This window comes from Pavona decussata, unplaced genomic scaffold (assembly GCF_977016875.1).
Source record: "Pavona decussata unplaced genomic scaffold, jaPavDecu1.1 SCAFFOLD_198, whole genome shotgun sequence".
NCBI lineage: Eukaryota > Metazoa > Cnidaria > Anthozoa > Scleractinia > Agariciidae > Pavona > Pavona decussata.
The window spans coordinates 1,719,105-1,740,652 of record NW_028145606.1 but is presented as its reverse complement, the minus strand read 5'-3'; the positions used below and the strand labels follow the sequence as shown (position 1 = coordinate 1,740,652).

Here is a 21,548-nt window from a genome sequence, read left to right as displayed (position 1 = left end):
GCATGAATCTAGTACGAACATAAAAAATCAATTTGAGACGCTGTGTTTCTCTCAAGAAGCCGATCCTGTTGAAGAAAGCTAGACTTGAGCGCTAAAAGACCGGGTTTTGGGCGAGAATTTAGATGCGTAGGCGCGGTTAATCATTGCTAAATTGTGACACATTTTGTAGGAAGTTCACGGGTCATGTTAATTTCATTTCATGCAGATGTTTTTACTTAGTGTCATGTCTAATTCCAAAGAAAAGCCTCTTTCGTTTTTCTCTCCCATACTATTCCTTGACCTTGCTTAAAATCTTGTGATAAACCCTAATTGAAGTCTTGTTAAGGACTAGCATATTCCTTCAGCCTAGAAGGTCTCAAAATGTGCCAATTTCTGGGGGCTATGTTTACAAAAATTCAGGTATATATATTTTATTGATTTATTCACGTGCTATTTTAAGTTCGCTTGGCTCACAGGTTACGCTACGCGCCCTTTGTTGCTTTCTGATACTGTGCATACAGATAGCTTTACTGCGCATAATACTTAGATCTAAGACTGGGTCTCCGAAAACTCTATCCCGAGTACGAGATCAAGCAAACCAATGTAGTGTTTAACTTCCCGGGAGATTTCAATATCACCCTAAAGAAAGAACTCTCTGATCTAGCCCACAAGAAAGATGTCACTTAAGTACTAACCAACTGTCAGAAGTGGATAATATCACAGAACTGCGAAATCACCAAAACATTCTACAGTTTAAGACAATGAAACACACATTTTTTTCCCAGTCCAAGAACTGTCGCCTAGACACGGTCCGCAGCAGGTTTCAGAATAAACTGTAAACTGAAAAGTTATTCAATAAAATAGACATAATAATAATAATAATAATAATAATAATAATAATAATAATAATAATAATAATAATAATAATAATAATAATAATAATAATAATAATCTCTTTATTAAAATATTCCAAGTAAAATGTTATTTACAGGTTAAAAGTAGCTATTAAAACTTATTTACAATTCTTTTCGATAAAAAAAGACTATTTTTAAGCACATTTTTTTTTTTGAAGAAAAGGGGAAAAAAATCTCATCGAATTACAACAATATTATTATTATTCATTGATTTTTACCTAAAAAAAAAAAACCATCAAACTATATCATAAAAAAAAAGAAACAAGAAAAAGTATGTATAAAAATCATAGGACCTAGATTTTGGCGAGGCATCTATCTAATTCGAAGTCTGCGTCTCGAACGTTGCTTCCAATTACTCTTCTAACTGTTCTTGACCCTCTTAGACAGAGTAAAGCGGACCTAAGGATTGCAAAGGATACTTTAGAACGTATCCAAGAGACAGTGGTGGCATAGTTCTCTCCTTTCTTCGCTGCGACTAGCTCTGCCAGCCTGTCATGGCATCTCTTGCACTCCTCTCACATGCCGCCTGTTGTTGTAAAGACTAATGGTGTAAATGTTCTCTGTTCTACGTCCATCACTCTTTGCGTATACAATCTCTTCTTGTCGTTCTCGTGCTGCTTGTATATCTGCTTGAGGTCCAGGTCTCTATAAGAATCAGCGTTGGGGTAACATACCCGTACATCAAAGAACGCTGACCTTTGTCTTTCCCAAAAACCTCTGGCATGGATGTCTAGGCGAGCGTTGGGAGCTCTGTTAGCTCCGCTTGGAAGCGACTCTCCCGTGAGTTCCTGAAGGACGGGCTCAATCTCGACATCATTGCAAACCATGCCGAGCATGTCTGCCTCAAGATCTCTTAGCTCATTATGGCGCTGTATTATGAAGCCGCCACGCCTGCAGACCATGGCATGATCAACATTAAAGACATCGCCACACACGCAAATAGATGGCTTGTCGGCAATTTCCCAGTCATATCTGAGCTTTAGAGCGTCTCGAAACTCGCCCTTGTTCAGACTGAAGCCCATCTCATCGATCGGTATGACTGTCAGCCAGTTAGATGCACCTTTTTCAGAAGCGAGTTCAACAGCGCGTTGTGTCTTGGGAGTAAGAGAGTTCTTGATGTCATTCAGTCTTGTTCGAAACATTTCGTTTTTCTCTCTTCGCACACTCTGCTGTAGTGAACTAACAATGGCATCCTCTGGTGTTTCATGGGCTTGTGAAACAATTTTCTTGACTAGTGGCGCTGTGGTCTTCATTGACGCTTGGTACTGTAGATCTGCGTCCTGGCTTGGATTTATAATTCCAAGCCCCCCCAGTCTAACTGGCAGTGCCAAGAGGTCCCTCTCGCTCGGCGTTGTGCAATGATGGTCCGTTATCGACGGTATTAAGACATCGGCAATGGCGCGTTCTAGAGGTTCTAGTAGATCTTCTATATCTGGGAGTGTTCTAAGAAAATATGTCCATCGGTGCCGCAAGCCAAATGTAAAGGCTGCGTAGCAGGCTTGTGGTTGTGACATGGCAAATTCTGCCAACTTAACCACCTGGCTTATCCAATCCTCCACTTTGCTATCCACGTATTCTTCCAGATATTCTCTAGAGCCTAGGGCTGCCCCCAGATGCTTTTGACCCTGCGTAGAGATGTTAATCGCAGTTCCTTCAAAAATTACTCGAGCATGCATGCATTATAATAATAATAATAATAATAATAATAATAATAATAATAATAATAATAATAATAATAATAATAATAATAATAATAATAATAATAATAATAATAATAATAAAAACAAATAAGAATAATAAGAATAAGAATAATTAATGTTATTTAACAAGGGTGACCTCTTCAGCATAAAATGCTGGTATCGATAAGGGCCCTGCAAAAAAGATTAGAGCCTAAAAAGACTAAATACAGCCACTAACTTTAAAATTGATTAAAAAGCTTGTGACCTATAGAATTCTAAAATACGAGTCAGCGTGAAAAATACTTGTTTCAATCGATCGATTGAAAATGAGTTCTAGAGAGTCGGAAATTAGATCGAAGCATTCTCTCAGAAGTCTGGCTGAAACTGTATTAAGTCCAGTGGCTTTCCTCGTGCATAATTAATTTACGACGAAACCATAGATGGACTTATATTATTTGTTGGAAACTAGAACTGCTCGAGATAGATTGATTGACAAATTCATCAACACAAGTATCAATGTCTTTAATATTCTTGGACAGCTAGGGACCGATTTCGTCAAAGAATTTATTAAAACCTTCCGCAATTTCAGTCGGGCCAGTTAATTTCTAGACCGTTTACAGTCCCCCTATTTTTCCGTGGGATTCTCGAGACTGATACGCTTCAATGGAGCTGCCGCCATCTTGGGTGTCTCGAAAACGAAGACCTCTAAAACGAAGACCCTACGACCCTAAGACCCTAAGACCCTAAGACCCCGAAAACTCGAAAACGAAGACCCCCAAAATTTCCAAGTGTAAGTACAAAAAAATAAAATAACATAAAAATACATTAATTTATACCTCAAGTGAAATTTAATTCCTTCCTGTGGTCCTATACCATGGTTATCCGCCATCTTGAGCTGAGCAACCGCGTTTCTTGGAATACTGACCGGAAGTGTGTTTCCCGCTCTACTGGACCGGAAGCGCGTTTCCTAACGTCTCAACTGCGCTGCTGGGTTTTTATTTAATTACCAGCTACAGTCGAACCTCCCTTTGCGACCACCTCTCGTAAGCGACCACCTCTCATTAGCGACCACTTTTCCAAAATACCAAACGTTTTCAAGTCAAATCACTATAGATGGAACCTCTCGTAGGCGACCACCTCCCGTAAGCGACCACCTCTCGTAAGCGACCACTTTTAGAGATGATTTTAACCTCCCGTAGGCGACCACTTAACACACAATCTGCTGTTTCTCTCTGTCGCTGTAACATATTGACCCACATCATTACAGCGAAATAGCTTAGCATTGAAACAATTGATAACATACACATACACTATAGTGTACATTGAAATGAACTTCAATCAGGTTGAATCCCTTGTATGAAAGAAACTCTGTTATCTTGTAAATAGCATGTAGCATGAATGTACATGCATGACCGGTGATGACTCTCTCAACCCTGTATAATTCAACAGAAAAATTGTGGCGAAAAAGAACGTCAACTGGATTTTGTAACAAACAAACAAACGCGAAAGTTGTAGATATTTTACGCTTGAAATGTAACATTGCAAAAATGCCATTTACTGTTTGCTCCTAAATCAGGCGGTCTAAAGAAAAGTTATTACTTTGGGTTTCGATGAGCACTGACAAAAGGGTTAGGTCTCCGCAATAACCATATGTAAATTAACCGAAATTTAGACCCTCTGTGGTCTGACCTCCCGTAAGCGACCACGTATCCTTGACATTATGGGTGGTCGCTTACAGGAGATTGGACTGTACAAAGAAACGAGTGTTAAATTCCTCCTTCTGAGAATTACAACCACGCAATCGTGAGAGCAAAAGAAATGAAGCCTAGGCTTTCTATTATGAAAGTTGCTGTAATGAATTTGAGGTTCTTCAATCCCGAGTACATCCATACATTTATCTCTATAGCAAACCAGCCGTAAACTGCTACTAAGCCATAGTTCGCGGGAAAAAATACAGGGAAATGTATGGAAAGTTCAAAACACGACTGGACGCTTTCTGGCACAGCTTACATCCCTCCAATTTTTTTCCTAAAATCCTTTTCCTAGTGCCAAAAGTTTCCAATTCATTAATATTTCAGAAGCGATGTTTTATGAAAATTATTTGACATCGGATCTCGATACGAACACTGTTATTTCAAGCCTGTTTGCCTACTCGTCAAAATGGCGTCGAAAACCGTGATAAGGCCTATTTTACAGGGAGGCTGATGAATTTTGTTAAAAATAGGAATCAACACTCGGGATTGAAGAACTTCAAAATCATTACAGCAACTTTCATGGTAGAAAGCTTTGGCTTCATTTCTTTTGCTCTCACGATTGCGTGGTTGTAGTTCCGAGAAGGAGGGATTTAACACCCGTTTCTTTTGCTAGCTAGTTAAATAAAAACTCAGCAGCGCAACTGAGACGTTCGGAAACGCGCTTCCGGTCCAGTGGAGCGGGAAACACACTTCCGGTCAGTATTCCAAGAAACGCGGCTACTCAGCTCGAGATGGTGGATAACCATGGTACGACCACAGGAAGGAATTAAATTTCACTTGAGGTATGAAATAATGTATTTTTTGCTATTTTATTTTTTTGTACTTACACTTGGAAATTTTGGGGGTCTTCGTTTTCGAGTTTTCGGGGTCTTAGGGTCTTGGGGTCTTCGTTTTAGAGGTCTTCGTTTTCTAGACACCCCGCCATCTTGGTTTGTAAAAGTGAGCGCGATTTGGGGAGGGTGTCTAAACTAAACTACCGAGGGGAGCGGGAGTGTGGTTCGTTGAGTCGGGGAGAGGAAAGAAAAAAGTAACCCGCCGCCTCCCAACTCCGCTCCCCTCCCCTCGGTAAAAAGATTTTAAATAATAGGACTTTTTAGCATTCTTAATTACATTGTTCGCTTTGTTCAATACGGGCCCTCTTAAAATTATTCCAGTCGTTAGGGTCACCTGACCGTATGGCCTCTTAAAGGGACAGTATCACGCTATTTTTAGTAACACATTGACAATCGCAAAGACGCTATTCGGTTGATAGCAGCTAAGATATAATGGCAAAATCCCATTAAAAGACTATTAGCCGTATTGCGGTCTGGTATCAGACCCATGTTTTCCTCTGAAACAGCTAGCTTTACTAGAGGCATACCTGCCAACTCTCCCGGTTTTCCCGGGAGTCTCCAAGTTTTTCATCTAATCTCCCGGTTAGATCACCAAATCTCCCGGGAAATATCAACCGTGGCCATTTCGAAATATTTTCTTGAATTTCATTAGTTTCGATCGGAAAACGTAAAAAAAATATAATCGTCATTGTTAAGAAGTTAAGGTGATTCCGTTGAATTGCATTGCGCATCCTTGCTGCGCATAATTTTTCGCGTCATTTAGCGCGCGCACGAGCGCGCGCACGCACAACATTACGGGATTTACTTGAGGTTAAGCTCGCCAGGAAAATAAATGGTCCTTTTCTTCTAAACAAGCACGGTGACCCCCATTTTTTAATGCATCAATTTAAATGTCATACGGTTGACCACTATATATCGCGATTTAAAGAAAAGTTTAATACTCTACTTTAAGATATTTTTATTTGAATGCTTTAAAAAGCACGTATTAAGGTAGTGCTGCTTACGTGCACCCACAGCAAAATCTTTAATTTCTCTCATAATCTTTATTCCAGTTCAATTAAAATAGTTTGTTGTGTAAGATTAAAGTAAATTTTGTTGAACTGCTTCGATATTTTAATGCAAGAAACTACTTTTTATAGAAATGATAGTTCCCTTTTCTGATTACTAGCGTTCCTAATATAAACCTCGTAGGTCATCTATTTACTATAATAGCCATCCAGTTTGCACAAAAACGAGCACGGTGACCCCCATTTTTTATTGCATTTTTGTAATGCACATAACATAGTCATGAACTGGACCAAGTCTTAGACAATTTTTAATACTCCTTCTTTTTCAACGGAATCACCTTAACCAATTCGTTTTCAAAACCCAGAATGTGTGCAGATGATACGACTCTTACCTCATCTGCGGAAGACCCACATGTCCTTGAACACAAAATGAATTGTGATATGAATTTAATTCAATCATGGCTGACAGCAAACAAATTAACTCTAAATGTCAAGAAAACTAAGTACATGCTCAGTCACTGAGGGAATAAATTCAAGTTATCCCAAATACATGATGATTTTACAGTCAAAGTCCATAATACACCACTAGATAGGGTAAACAAACACAAATATCTTGGAGTTTACATTGACGAAACTCTCAACTGGCGCCCACACATAAATGCTACTTCAAAGAAAATCCCCGCTGGTCTTGCAATCTTAAAGCGTGTAAGCACTACTATACCTTTTGATACTAGACTGAACATGTACAAGGTACTTGTTAAATTGCCTTATTTCAATTACTGAAACACTGTATGGGGCAATATCAGCAAGGGGCTATCAGATAAATTTCAAAAATTGCAAAGTAGGGCTGCTAGAATTCTCACCTTCTCAGGTAACGAAGCTCGCTCAAGGGTTTTATTGGATGAACTTGGCTGGGAAAGGTTGGAAAACATAAGACATACACAACTGCCTATGATGGTGTATAATATCTATAATAATCTTTCCCCATCGTACTTGAGGCAGATTTTTACCAACACCTCAAATGTACACGCACTCAATCTTAGAAACTGTGAGGTAAATTGCTATACAAAAAAATGTCCCCAGACCAAGAACTGAATATGCAAAAGGTAGCCTACACTATAGAGGATCTGTTCTGTCAAACAAGATTCCCTCGGAAATCAGACAAATGCCTAGTTTAAAAGTGTTAAAGACCTCACTGAATGGGAAAAATTATTTTAAGTGCACTATGAATTGATGAAAGTTTTATAACATAGGTTTTTTACTGCACACTTGTTTAATAGTTCCGTTAGCTAATGTAATTAATGTATTCATGTAAATATAGTTGATTTATTCTTTTGTAATTTTTCACACAAATCCTAGGAAGAACATTTTTATGATAAAAAACAACAACAACACTTTATTAAAACAGAGAGAGAGAGAGAGAGAGTTACAAGTTAGTTATATACCTACCTGCAAATAGTTAAAGCAAGTCGAGGCGGGTAGGTATGACTATACTAGACTAAATGCAAATAAATTTGGTGTTTACAAATTGATAGCAGCAACTAAAATAAAGGTTAAATAAGTTCTCGTGTCCTTAGATAAAGATAGATGATGATGATGATGATGATGATGATGATGATGATGATGATGATGATGATGATGATGATGATGATGATGATGATGATGATGACGACTCCACCTCCGTTTCGGCCTTTTAAAGATCGATCAAGGCGAACAATATCAAAGCCGCTAATGCTGACCTCATTATCAGTGATAGTTTTATTTAAACGTGTCTCGTTGATAGCTAACAAGTCAAGGCTATTGTTCTGTAAAAGGACACAAAGTTCATCAATATGTTTCGAAAGACTAGTTGTGTTTAAACAAGCCATTTTCAAGCGCCGATTGTTAGGGATAAATTCATTGTTACTAGAGAGAATGTTACTAGGAAGAACAGGTTCGGGATTGGTAGAATGTCACGAGTTCCTTAGATGCTTAGTTTGTGGAATAAACCCTGTAAATCGAATAGGTCTTATCACGGTTTTCGACGCCATATTGACGAGTAGGCAAACAGGCTTGAAATAACAGTGTTTGTATGGAAATCCGATGTCAAATAATTCTCATAAAACATCGCTTCTGAAAATTCATGAATTGGAAACTTTTGGCACTAGGAAAAGGACCTTCTCAAACTCATTAATAATTCATGCAGTCAAAAGCCAATAAATGACCTCCATTTCGGTCAGGTGGATGAATCTTGATACCCCAATGAAACACCAGATGAAACACCACCAGGTTTTCATCTGGGATGAAACATGTTTTTCATCTGAGATCAAACATTTGCATTTTAATGAGATTAATTTCTTATTGTTTCATTTGAGAAGACATGTCAAAAACTCGGGCTTCGTGCTTTATCACGGGTTCCAAATACCTCGAAACAGATGAAAGCACTCGGCCTGCGGCCTCGTGCTTTCATCTGTTTCTCGGTATTTGGAACCCGTGATAAAGCACTCGCCCTCGTTTTTGACATATTACGTCCAGTCGTGTTTTGAACTTTCCATACATTTGTCTGTAAAGCGAAACAGCCGTGACTGCTACTTAAATAGTTCGCGGGAAAAAAATATAGTGAAATGTATGGAAAGTTCAAAACACGACTGGACGCTTTCTGGCACAGCTACATCCCTCCAATTTTTTTTCTTAAACTCCTTTTCCTAGTGCCAAAAGTTTCCAATTCATGAATTTTTCAGAAGCGATGTTGTATGAAAATTATTTGACATCGGATTTCCACACAAACACTGTTATTTCAAGCCTGTTTGCCTACTCGTCAAAATGGCGTCGAAAACCGTGATAAGGCCTATTAGAAACCGAGGTCTTATATTATTGTGGTGTATTATGAAATTTGGAGTCATATTTTTTAGAGGACGATTCGGTCACCAGCTCGCTACGACTGAACGGCGTTTAAATTTGCATTTCGCCCGTACAAAGGTGTGAAAGGAAGGAAGAGCTTGCCCTTTTATAGAGCAACTTCTTGTTTTTATAAACAAGAAAAACAAATTAATACAACTCATTGGGGAGTTCAGCTGACAACATGTTCAAACTGTCCATTCGTTGCACGAGGTGTTTTTTTCGAACAATCGTTATTTTTAAGTAAAGTCTAAGAAACAACCGTGGACGATAATCCTGCTGGTATTTTTTAACACCGCTCTAAGTAAACAAACTGCACCAAAATTGTCGTGCACGATAAAGTACTTGATCTCGCCATTGCTGGAATCTGCCATGGCCGATACTTCAGATATTTCTCTGTATCAGAAGCATTGCCTTGGTTGTTTGAAGGTTGTTCGAGGCGCAATTTACCCATTTCCACCACTCCAGATTTGGCAAACGCCCCAAAACGCCCTCACCATTAACTTCAAATTCTTCACCTGAACGAGTGTCAAAGCTTTCAGTCACCCTCTCAAGGAACAGTTAAAGGAACATTAAGTATTCGTTGTCGCTAAAACTGTTTTTCGGCCGATGAGAGTTTCCTTTTAAGCCAAGGGCATCAGTTATCCTCCGATATACCAGCAAGCTTCAAAGGGGTTTATTTATACTTTATAGCCCTACGATAAATTTCTGAGACGGGCGCCTTTACCGTGGAAAAGGCAAAACCGCCAGTGATCGCCACGGTGTGATTGCGCCTAATTTATTTCAACCTAACTAGATTACTAGATTTATGAAATTGTGATTGGATTACAACACACAAGAGCAAAAACTGTTACGTGATTTCTTTCTTTCTCTGGTCGGAAAATAATCGGGCGGCCGTTATCGACTTGGACGACTGTTATCACTCCGTCCGATTTCCTACCACGTGACGCGTTTTGTCCGACGGGAACGCGTGCAAATTAAACAATGGGTTATAATTACAATTATTCCACGACGGCGCGTTGGATATATAAACAATAGCCTCCATTTGGCGCGAAAATATGCTCAGATATTTGTCCGACATTATCTGAGTCCGAGAAACAACAGTTCAGTTCCGAAAACGAAGCTCGTGGAAAACTGTGAGCTTCGAGGAGCAGATAATGTCCTAGGACAAATATCTGAGCATATTTTTAAAGTCAAATGGAGGCTATTGTGTTTATTATCCTTCAAATATTTTTTGCAACATGCGGGAATCGGCAGGATCCGCCATTCTGTCATATGTCAATCACGTCAAAGTTTGTCAGGTGGCTTCCAAAATCTCCACGTCTCCACGTCAGTTGTCGCTTTAGTCGAAAGCGTTTGCTTGGGGAAAAGGTAAAACATTTGAAAAGAAAGTAAACTTGTATTACACAAAGATTCAGTTTTTTATAAAAAGAGATATACTGTCTCCTAGACTGAGGATGATTTTAAAATAAAGTGGTCCGGCGAAATGATGACGACGAAATGTGATGACTGTCTTCGATTTACGGAATTCCTTAACTAACGAGCTGGAATCGAAGCCCATAGACGAACACTAAAATGAGCTAAAACATTAAAGTTACAGTAAGAAAGGAGAATTTTTAGGAATATTCCATATTATGCAAAACCAGCCATGTCCAGAATTGTTTGGAATGGTAACATCAAGCTCAGCGAACACCAACCTACAACATCAAATTGTTCCCAGATGATTTTCTGAAAAAGTCACGAAGATTGATAGCCTTTGCTCTAACATAAAAATGTTTTAAGCGTTCAAGGTTAGCGCGAGCAGAATCGGCTACCCCCTCCCCCCTCCCCGGTATAGAAAGGACTAGTCTGGTGTAGTCCTTGCAATTTGGGATACTTTTTTCCTTTACAGTAGAACGAATGTTTCCAAACTGTGCATTTACTTAAACATAAAATTAAAAGATCAAAGAAAAGGAATCTTTCTAACCTTGTTAACAAGTTTTTATTGAAGCCCAGTTTTACATTGCTTTAACCCGAATATTTAAACCAATTACAATAATAACCAAAAGTTTCTTTTATGCTTTCCCAAGACCACTAAAACTATAATCTTGACTTTTTCTGCAACGGCCAGTGCTTACTGCACAAAGATATATCCCATGGTTTCGATATCTTGGTTGCCATTATCTGGACCATGGTAAGCTTCATTGCCGCACGTAGACTTGTCATAACCATCGTCAATACCAAACCCGATTAAGGAGTCACAGGAGTCGCAATTGTTTTGTTCGTTAGCTAAGATGCCGATTCTCGCTTTGGCTTTGGTTCCCCCTCCACCGACAGCATTGAAGCCTTCCTTGTTGCAGTTGAGCTGCAAGGACGCTTTAGACCCTATCAGACTCTTCCATGTATTCCGACCAAGAGAGGTGGTGCGGTATTGACCGTCAGCGATCAGTGAAAATAGGGAGCTGGCAGGTTTGTTGACAACAGCAAAAGTGAACTGGTTATCGACCTTCATACCAAGACAAATCTTAGAGAACGATGTTCTCCAGTAACTTGGTAGCTTTGTTTCTTGTGTGTCGAGCCCTGTCTTTCCTCCCTCAAGATTGTAGGTGTTTTCGTCGCTCCAGAGGTCAGAATTATACCCAAAGGTTGTCTGCACATGAAAAACAAACGAGCTAATAACAATAACGATACTAGTAAAAATTATGATTGTTATAGTAATGATAATACGAAGATGAAGTGATTTAAAAGTATTTAACTATAAAAAAATTGCGATAAAATATTTCTTAAAATCATTTGAAGATTAAAAATTCCAAAAAAAAAAACGACGACGTTTCGATGTTAGCTAAACGTCATTATCAAGTCACAATATGTTTGTACGTTGCAGTCTATAAATACTAAAAAGCCAGAACAATAGGTGATTATATATAAGAGCTGCACGTAACGTAAGAATAAAAGTGAACAAAATGTTTGGCATGCATGGAGTCCGTCTGGATAATTTAATTGGGTTTGAGATTCTTGATGAGCAGCATTTCAAAGAATAAACAACCAAATTTTCTTTTTTTTAAAGTCTTAGTGGGCTCTCTTTCAAAAGGTTGTTGTTATCGTGAGCTTCTAAGAAATGTCTACCGATTGCCTAATTTTTGTGCTCAGCAATGCGTTAATGAAAGTGTTGGCCTGTGTAGCCGACATAATCTGTATCGCACAGATCACATAAGAAATGGTAAACAACACACTTCTTAGTCACAATTGACGGCTTGCCTCAATTTCTTGCTTACGAAAACTGGCTGCAATATACGGCCATTATTTTTTCTAGGATTGCGTAACTACTTCCAGACCGCATTAGCGGTCACTTGGTCTTTAAATGGAAGACGAATTCCTACTGTGCTACTATCATCGGCGTTTCTTTCTGCTGTGTTTCGCTGAATCACTTCGAAAAACAGAATAGCCCATTTTACAGTTGTGTGCTTAGTGACCTGGCCTTGGATTGGAAGCGAGTCTGGGGGTGACCTTGTCTTGACACAAACCTTACTGCTTTTCATATGTAGATCATGTTGTTCTTATGCTAACTAGTTTGCATTTACATATGAAAAACACTAAGGTTTGTATCAAAACAAGGTCACCCCCAGCCTCGCTTCCAATCCAAGGCCTAAGCACCCAACTGTAAAATGGCCTATTTTTGATAGCGGAATCAATAAGGCCCATAGGATAGTCAAGGCGACTGAATAAAGAGCGAAATTTAGCACATTCTGCATTGAAAGCCTTTGTTGTAGACGATAAGGCATAGGCACGATGTATCGTTGTCTTTAATAAAGAGTCTTCATAGCGTTTATCGGTGTGACTGTGGTGTAAGAGCAAGCCAGTGTTTACTGATTTTATGTAAACTTCAGTTTTAATTTTAGTTCTGTTCTTGACAATTTCAATGCTGATATCAAAGGACTAAGTAACCAGCAGCAGCAGCGCTAGGGATTCTAGCCGCGGTATCATCGACGTATTGTACAGAGGAAGCATGAAGCCATCGCGTGTTAGCTTTTTTTCAAGACGACACATGAAAACATTGGCCATTAGAGGGCCAAGGGGCGAGCCCAAAGCCACACGCGTCTGGCTTTTGGTAAAGTTGACCATTAAACTGGAAAAGCTGATTGGTTGTGGCAATTTTGAGTAGTTTAGCAAGCTGATCCTTTTGCAGAGTAAGCCAAAAGGTTTTGTTGAACCAAGATGTTGATAGACTCATCTAAAGGCACATCGGTGAAAAGAGCAGTGACTTCGTAAGAGACCAATATGTCTTCCTCATTCATAGAGTGGGTACGAATCTCATCAACGAAGGCAAAGGCATCAACGATTGTATACACATTTATGGAAACTGGCTTTAGCTTTTCTTCAAGCCATTTAGCAAGATTGTAATTGTACGTTCCGGTCGCTGATAAAATGGGCCTCATACTTAGCGTGGCTTTGTGAGTCTTGTGCAAACTATAGAGATGAGCAAGCCTGGAACTCTCTTTAGAAAGTGAATTGGCCATTTCTTCAGGCAGAATTTGATGTAAAGTTTCATGCAACTCTTTCTCGTCTGGATCTTCCAATAATGGCTCTACATGTATTTTCCAATACGCCTTCTCAAAACTGGCTTGAATTTCAATTGGTGAAACTTTTTGAGATGGAGAAAAGTTAAATTCTCTGCAAAGGATAAGTTTCTTAAAGAAAGAAATGCGATATGAAGACATGTTGTTTACGTGCTCGTTGACATTAAACTTCTTTGCGATCAAGCGTGAGATGTTGTTGACACGAAATTTCATCATTTCGTTGTACTGATTATTGCAAAGAATACTCAGTGTCCGTACGATGCCGACAAAGCGAATCAAGGAGCATTCCTCCCAGACATCTTTAAGGCGTTTTGGACTTCCTCTCTAAGATGCTTGAGCTAAGTGAGTTTGGATCTCAATTTCTCCTCCATGGCCCCCTTTTGCTAATTTTGTTTCTTATATAAGTTACAGCTTTTATAATCACCTATTGTTCTTTTTAGTATTTATAGACTGAAATTAACAAACATATTTTGACTTGATAATGACGTTAAGCTAACGTCGAAACGTCCTCGCTTTTTTTGCAAAACTGCAATGAACTCTCAGCGAGTTATTCAGGACTTAAGAAAGGATACACGAGTCATTTTCTGTCTTTCTTATTTGAAGCTGCAGGTCAGTTACATCCAGCTATCCGAAAGAAATTTATTTACGGCTGCAGGCAATCGATCGAGTAATTTGCAACGAGTCTTACAATTATTAATTTTTTTAAGATGCATTAGTTGTTTAAACTATGAGATCGAGATATTTTCTTGAGGAAATAAAAGAAAGTGAGGCCAAATTAAAATGACTGTTTAAATATTAAATTTCCCTATAAGACAATTTAAGATAATCCACAAAACTGATAAGAGGCTAGCCAGCGGGAATGTTGCAAATCACTACGTTTCCCATAACTCCACCTTGTCAGTACCTTTGTGCCATCGATCTTCATGGCCAGGGTCCATCCGCCTCCTCCACATTCACCAAGACTGTCGTTTGTCATGTGGCAATAAGCGGAAATAGGCCTTGAACCTAAGGTCAGTGAGTAAACTTTGTTTCCTTCAGCCCTGGCAAAACAGAAATGTCATAAAACAATTTTTAAGCTTTCCCTTTCTCTTAATTTCTTTTTTAAAAGCAAGATGATTTATTGATTTATTTGTTATTAAATAAATGTAAATATATGAAAGATATATTTCGAACGGCGGATGAAAGGTCAAACAGAAGAAAGATCCTCGCAGTTACTACGCATCTTAAGCATTTGCGAAAAGAAAGCCTGAAAAAAAGTCGGGCTTGAACGGGATTCGAACCCATGACCTCTGCGATGCCGGTGGAGTGCTTCATCAACTGAGCTATCAGGCCAACTGAGAGCTTGCCATATTGTTAGCTCGTAGTATACCTATGAAGGGAATAATTTTTTTTCAAGCTTTCTTTTCGCAACTACTTAAGTTGTGTAGTAACTGCGAGGATCTTTCTTCCGTTTGTTATTTGTTATTGATAATTAATCTTTATACTGTTTTTCAGAAACGCGGAGGAAACGTATAGGTAACATTAATTCGTGTCTTAAAAAATTGAAGAAATTATTATTATTTCAAATATTTTTTTCTAGGGCGAAATATATAGGAGTGTCTGACACTGTTGAAAGGGAACAGATCGGTGAGATATTTAGGCACATTTTTGTGAGACAGATAGACAGAGCGAAAGACAGATAGGAGAAGTGAGTAAGTGAGTGACACCTTCTTTACTATTTTGGCTCTAATCAGTAACCCCCAATAAACTGTTTTACTTGCAGGGCATCGAAGAAGAAGAAGAAGAAGAAGAAGAAGAAGAAGAAGAAGAAGAAGAAGAAGAAGAAGAAGAAAAAGAAGAAGAAGAAAAGAAGAAGAAGAAGAAGAAGAAGAAGAAGAAGAAGAAGAAGAAGAAGAAGAAGAAGAAGAAGAAGAAGAAGAAGAAGAAGAAGCAGCAGCAAATTAAATCTGTTTTGATATGTTCAGTCCGAGATTTGCACTGAAACTATTTGTTATCATTAGTTTAAATATAATATTTCGTATTCGTTGAAGAGGCCAAGTCGTCCATCACTTAGTGTTATCTACTAAGATTATGAAGGAGGTCACTGATTTGCTCTGGTGTCATACTCCTGACTAGTCTGAAATGTCAGCCATCTCCTCCCCCTTATACCCACAGGGGGCGGTTAGGGGGAGGAGATGGCTGACATTTCAGACTAACTCCTGACTAGTTATAACTCTAGGAGCCCTATTTAGTAGCTTATGAACGTGTTGAGGAAAAGCCATCAAAAAACTAATTATTCGGTATAAAATATTAGCGATAGTCAAGCAATAGTCAAACCATGTTTGAACTACTACAAAGTAAGCTGTCATGAATCTTTTTTTGGGAACAAAATCTCTTTATTGTCGGACACCTACTAAAGCTAAAACCGACAGGCAGACTCAGACAGAGACAGAGGAGGTCACGGCCAGAGGCTGGGAAAGAGAGAGATATAGAAAAGAAAACGAGAGAGAAAGAGAACGAGGGGGCAGCGTACAAACGAAGTGACCCAATATATCGTTTTTCCGGGGGAGGGAGGATATCCATCCCAAGAAAACTTCGGCGGGAAATTGAGGAACCTTTTAATGTCTAATGGAAAGCATTTTCACCACCCGGACGACTAGTATATCAAACAACTTATGTGAAGACTACTACATCAAGCAGCTTATGTGTAGACGTAACGATGGAACACAGAAAAACAGAAATTGAAATTTTGTACAAATTAATGGTAATTTCCTTTCAAATTGGTTGGAGTACTAGTGGAAAATGTCGATTCCCTCCAAGGGTCAACTGTTTGTCCAAGAAATATTTCCGTTTGTATTTCATCTGATTGGACTGAAACATTTGACTACCTGCAAACAACCACAACTATACTTACATTCCTTTTTGATATATGTCTTTGCACGTCACATCTAAATGTATACACAAAGGGAGTATTGTATTTGTTTGTTAGCAGTCGTTATAATCTAATTAGTGTTATAGGCATTGTGCGAACTCCAGTTTTTGTATTGTTAATAGTAAATTGATTGTATGTAGCTTTTCTTTTCGTAACTTCCTATTTTCTTTGTGCATTGACTGTATTTTGAAAATGTAACTAGTGGAATTTAGGTTTAGTTATTGTAAGTTATGCTACGATATTGTAAGTAACGCGTGGTATTTGTAACGACAGGCGGAAAGACACAGAGTCCGCAAAACACAACTTATTTATTCCGGTTGAACAGCGACAACAAAACTTCAAGATGGCTTCTACAAGCTCAGTCACGTGACACGCAAGGCGGGAACTAGACTTGTACTTCATGTAACCATACTCGTTACATCTCCCTTCCTAAGTCTAATAGTTTAGTTTATGCATACAGAACGTTAATGATAATAAAAAAAGCAATAACATAATGTTCAAATCTGCCTTAAAAAGTCTCCTATATTAAAACGCCCCTGCAAAAGTACATAATAAAGCCAAATTGAAAAAAGGGGCAACAAGGCAGAGTCAGTGTCTTATTTCAGCACTCATAATCTTTTAACCACACTGGGGGGCGGCGGTCCCGCACTGGACGACCTTCAGTATGAGGCCCAGAAACCACTGGTGATGATGGTATCATTGCCTGTGGCGGCTCAGCAGGACTTGACTCTACCAGTTCCATTGGATCGGTCATGTCGAGGTTTGTCTCCACTGACTCCGGTAACTCTTCGGATGTTGCTCTGAGCCATTTGCGGTTCCGACGATAATGCTTTCCGTTCACTTCAACCAAGTAGGAACGGGTCCCCTCCTCTCCAATGACGCGCCCCAGTGACCATTCCTTCTCGCGTGGCAATCGCATTCTAATGGCATCACCGTCAAGCAATTTTGGCAGTTCATGTGAGTGACGATCATAGTAGTATTTCTGCTTCTGCTTTCTAATCTTGATCTTTTCGGGGACATCAGTTACCACCTGTGGAGTTAGCAATTGCTTGGCTACTGGGAGACGGGTGCGTGTTCGCCTACCATATAGTAGCTGAACAGGAGAAGCATTCATACCCTCAGTTGGTGTGTTGCGCCACTCAAGTAACGCCAGCAGAGGATCACGCTTATCAGCTCGGGCTTTGGTCAGCAATGACTTGCAAGTCTTAACTGCATTTTCCACACGACCATTACTTTGTGCGTGATAAGGGCTTGATGTGACGTGGTGAAAATCCCATTCCTTACTGAAGGTCTGGAAATCTTCACTGTTGAAGGGGGGCCCATTGTCACTGATGAGAGTCACAGGAATACCATGCCTAGAAAACCACGCCTTTAGAATGGTGATAACACGGTTGCTGGTGGTGCTACTCATATCTTGCACTTCAAAATAGCCAGAGTAGTAATCAACGGCTATCAAAAATGATTGCCCGTCCAGCACGAAAAGATCAACACCAACTTTCTGCCATGGCAAATTAGGCACATCATGAGGCTTTAAAGGCTCTTTACATTGTTCGGGCTGATAACGGTTACAGATTCCACACCTTGACAAGTGATCTTTGAGCTGGGCTGTGATTCCAGGCCAGTAAACAATGTCGCGGGCACGACGCAATGTTCCTTCTATTCCAATATGTGATTCATGTAGGCTCTTTACAACACCAGAACGCTCTTTAAATGGTATCACAAGGCGATGACCCTTGTATACCAATCCATCTTCTATGGTCAGCTCATCACGGCTGTTCCAATACAGCTCAATTACTTGCCTCCGACGCCGGTCATATTTGTGAGCTTCCGACAGGGTCTCTGGCCAACCCTCATGAATAACATCAGACAGGGTCTGTAATTCTTCATCCTGAGCAGTCTCCTTGCGCAGCTCTTCCAGGCGAGTGGGGGAGACACTTAGATCTTCACCATTTTTAATCTGCTCTAACTCAAAAGCGAACAGTCGTTCTCTGACAGAACGGACGTCACTGTCCTGGGTCTGACTCACTGGTTCCTTTTCCAAGTAAGCGCGACTTAATGTGTCAGCCAAGAACATGGTCTCTCCTTTCTTGTATACCACTTGGATGTCATAGTTCTGTAAGCGGAGACGCATGCGTTGGAGGCGTTTTGGCGAACTGTGGATTGGCTTCTTGAATATGGTTTCCAACGGCTTGTGGTCTGACTGCACAATTACATTGCTCCTTCCAAAAATGTACTGATCAAATTTCTCACAAGCATAAACTATGGCGAGTAGCTCTTTTTCAATCTGCGCATAGTTTTGTTCCGTTTGAGTCATCACACGAGAGCTGTAAGCCACTGGGCGCTCCTCCTGTAGCAGAGCTGCACCAAGTCCACTTTGGGAAGCATCGCATTGAATGACCACTGGCTTATTCACGTCATAGTAGGCAAGCACAGGTGCAGATACAATCATTTCCTTGACATGGGCCACAGCATCAGTATGACTTTGCAGCCAACACCACTCAGCATCCTTTTCAGTGAGTTTTCTCAAGACTTCTGTTTCTTCGGATAGACGTGGGAGGAACTTTGCCAAGTAGTTCACCATGCCCAGGAACCTACGTAAGGACTGGACATCAGTCGGGTCTGGCATCCCCACAATTGCCTCAACCTTGTGTGGATCTGGTTTCAGTCCCTCACGGGTTAGAATGTGTCCGATGAAGGGAACTTCTTGCTGTCTCAGTCGGGCTTTCTTCTTGTTCAACTTCAGGTTTCTCTCACGGCAACGGTCTAGGAAGGCACGCACATTCCGGTCATGGTCTGTCTGCCACTCAGCAGGTGTGTTGCCAAATCCAACGATCACAAAATCATCTGCAATTACTTCTACTCCTTTAAGCCCCTCAATGTGCTCTCGCATTTTGCGCTGCCAAACTTCCGGTGCACTATTGATGCCGAATGGCATTCGCTTCCAACGGTAGCGCCCGAACGGGGTGTTAAACGTTGTTAAACTACTAGACTCATCGTCAAGTTCCACTTGCCAGAAACCATTACTGGCATCGAAAACACTGAACAATTTTGCCCCATTCAGCCTAGTTGCAATCTCTTCAATTGTCGGCATCGGGAAGTGTTCACGCTTTATGGCAAGATTCAGATCCCTGGGATCCAAACAGATGCGTAACTTGGTTTCCCCCTCAGCTTCGGTGGATGGCTTGGTCACCACTAGCATACTGGATACCCAGTCAGTAGGATGGTCGACTTGTTCGATTATGTTAGCAGCTACCATTTCTTCGAGTTTCCGCTGAACTCGCTCAGTCATCGCAACAGGTAAACGCCGCGGAGGATGCACTACAGGTCTGATGGACTCGTCTGTTACAATGTGGTACTGTCCGTCCAACTTTCCAAGGCCTTCAAATACATCGTCATACTCTTCCAGCAATGGCTCTGTGTCGGACTTCAGTACATTGACGCGTGGATCTCGGTCACTGTCTAGAATCTTTATCAAGTTCATTTCCAGCATTGTCTGCTTAGACAGTATGGGCTCATACCCATGGCCCCTGACTACATTGACTTCATGTGTGCGTTTCCTTTGCGGGAGACATACACTGTGGCTTTACCCTCGATGGGTTGCTCATCTCCATTAGCTAAAACCAGGATTGACTTGCCGCGTGCATTGAGGAAATTCAAGTGCAGATCGCCAGTCACCTTCTTGTACACATCCAAGGGCAAAAGATTGCATTCAGCCCCCGTGTCCATTAAGAAGCTTACATCGTGACCTGAAAGGGGGTTAGACTCTTTTGATACAGTGAGGGTAACCATCTCACGACCTCCGTTTCCAACACCTGCGGCACTTAAATAAAATCGCTCTTGGACAGAAGACACCTTGCTTTTTGCTGGGCACTTGACAACAAAATGATTCCTTTTTTTACAATATGCACAAATCTGGCCAAAGGCAGGGCAGCTACGTCTTTCGTGGTTCCTACCACAGAATCTGCAGTCCTTGATCCAGCCACTGCTGACAGATGGGACATTTTCTGACTGCTCTTTCTCTTTCTCTTTCTCTTTCACAACACTCAATCCAGACTCAGCAGACATAACTTTCATTTGAACAGCCGTACTCTCGGCGGCACGAGCGATATCTATAGCTTTCTCAAGAGTCAATTTCTTCTCTTTGAGCAAATTTTCACGTACCTTCGCAGTTTTGGTACCTGTCACCAGTCGATCCCGGAGAAGCTGATCGGGTGTGATTGACTCGAAATCACAATTTGCTGCAATTTGGCGAAGCTCCGTCAAATATTGATCAACAGTTTCAGATTCCCGCTGATCCCGCGTAAAGAAAAGAAAACGTTCGTAAATAGTGTTTTCCCTGGGAATGCAATACTCTTCGAACTTGCTTACAACCGCAGCGATTTTCTTCGCGTCGTCTGGCGAGGCCCACGTGAAAGTACGAAACACCTTGTTCGCTTCTTTTCCAATTACGGCCAAAAGTGTTGCTACTTGGCGTGCTTCTTCCTCTTTATCTAGCTTTGTAGCCAGCCTGTAATTATTCCAAGCAGAAACCCAAGTTCGCCAATTGGACGCTGTCGAACCATCGTTTAGCTCGAGTATGTCAGGAGGAGGTATTTGGAAATTCGCCATGGTTATCAAACTTGAAGCCGGACTTTCGCTATTTTGAACACTGGTTTCAGGCATAAATTCGGTAGCTTCTGCCACAAATCATTCCTTTTCGTGACGTGTGGATCCGGGAAACTTCTGACACCATGTAACGACAGGCGGAAAGACACAGAGTCCGCAAAACACAACTTATTTATTCCGGTTGAACAGCGACAACAAAACTTCAAGATGGCTTCTACAAGCTCAGTCACGTGACACGCAAGGCGGGAACTAGACTTGTACTTCATGTAACCATACTCGTTACAGTATTGTTTAATTGGTAAGAAATTTTAGTATTGTAAGTTATGTTTTATTTGGAATGAACTTGCATTAATAAAAAAAAAAAGATAAGTCGTTTCACTTTTAACCCTACATAGGCCAGCAGGGCACAAAGTACGAATTAAATCCCCACGGG

The 21,548-nt window shown here is 40.4% G+C and overlaps 2 protein-coding genes and 1 pseudogene across 2 annotated transcripts; all 3 read right to left on the bottom strand.

The window, feature by feature from the left end:
• Nucleotides 1–529: 529 nt before the first annotated feature.
• Nucleotides 530–2,554, bottom strand: LOC146461498 (uncharacterized; annotated as a pseudogene).
• Nucleotides 2,555–10,997: 8,443 nt separating this feature from the next.
• On the bottom strand, nt 10,998–15,364 carry LOC146461497 (putative skeletal organic matrix protein 5). Its single transcript, XM_085086928.1, has 2 exons — nt 14,504–15,364; nt 10,998–11,672 (listed from the first exon to the last, which is right to left on the bottom strand). Exons 1-2 carry the CDS (start codon nt 14,573–14,575, stop codon nt 11,157–11,159), a joined length of 588 nt encoding a protein of 195 aa, XP_084943054.1. The 5' UTR covers nt 14,576–15,364; the 3' UTR covers nt 10,998–11,156.
• Nucleotides 15,365–20,041: 4,677 nt separating this feature from the next.
• Nucleotides 20,042–21,118, bottom strand: LOC146461496 (uncharacterized). The gene has a single exon (XM_085086893.1). It carries the CDS (start codon nt 21,116–21,118, stop codon nt 20,042–20,044), a length of 1,077 nt encoding a protein of 358 aa, XP_084943019.1.
• Between the last annotated feature and the right edge of the window lie 430 nt (nt 21,119–21,548).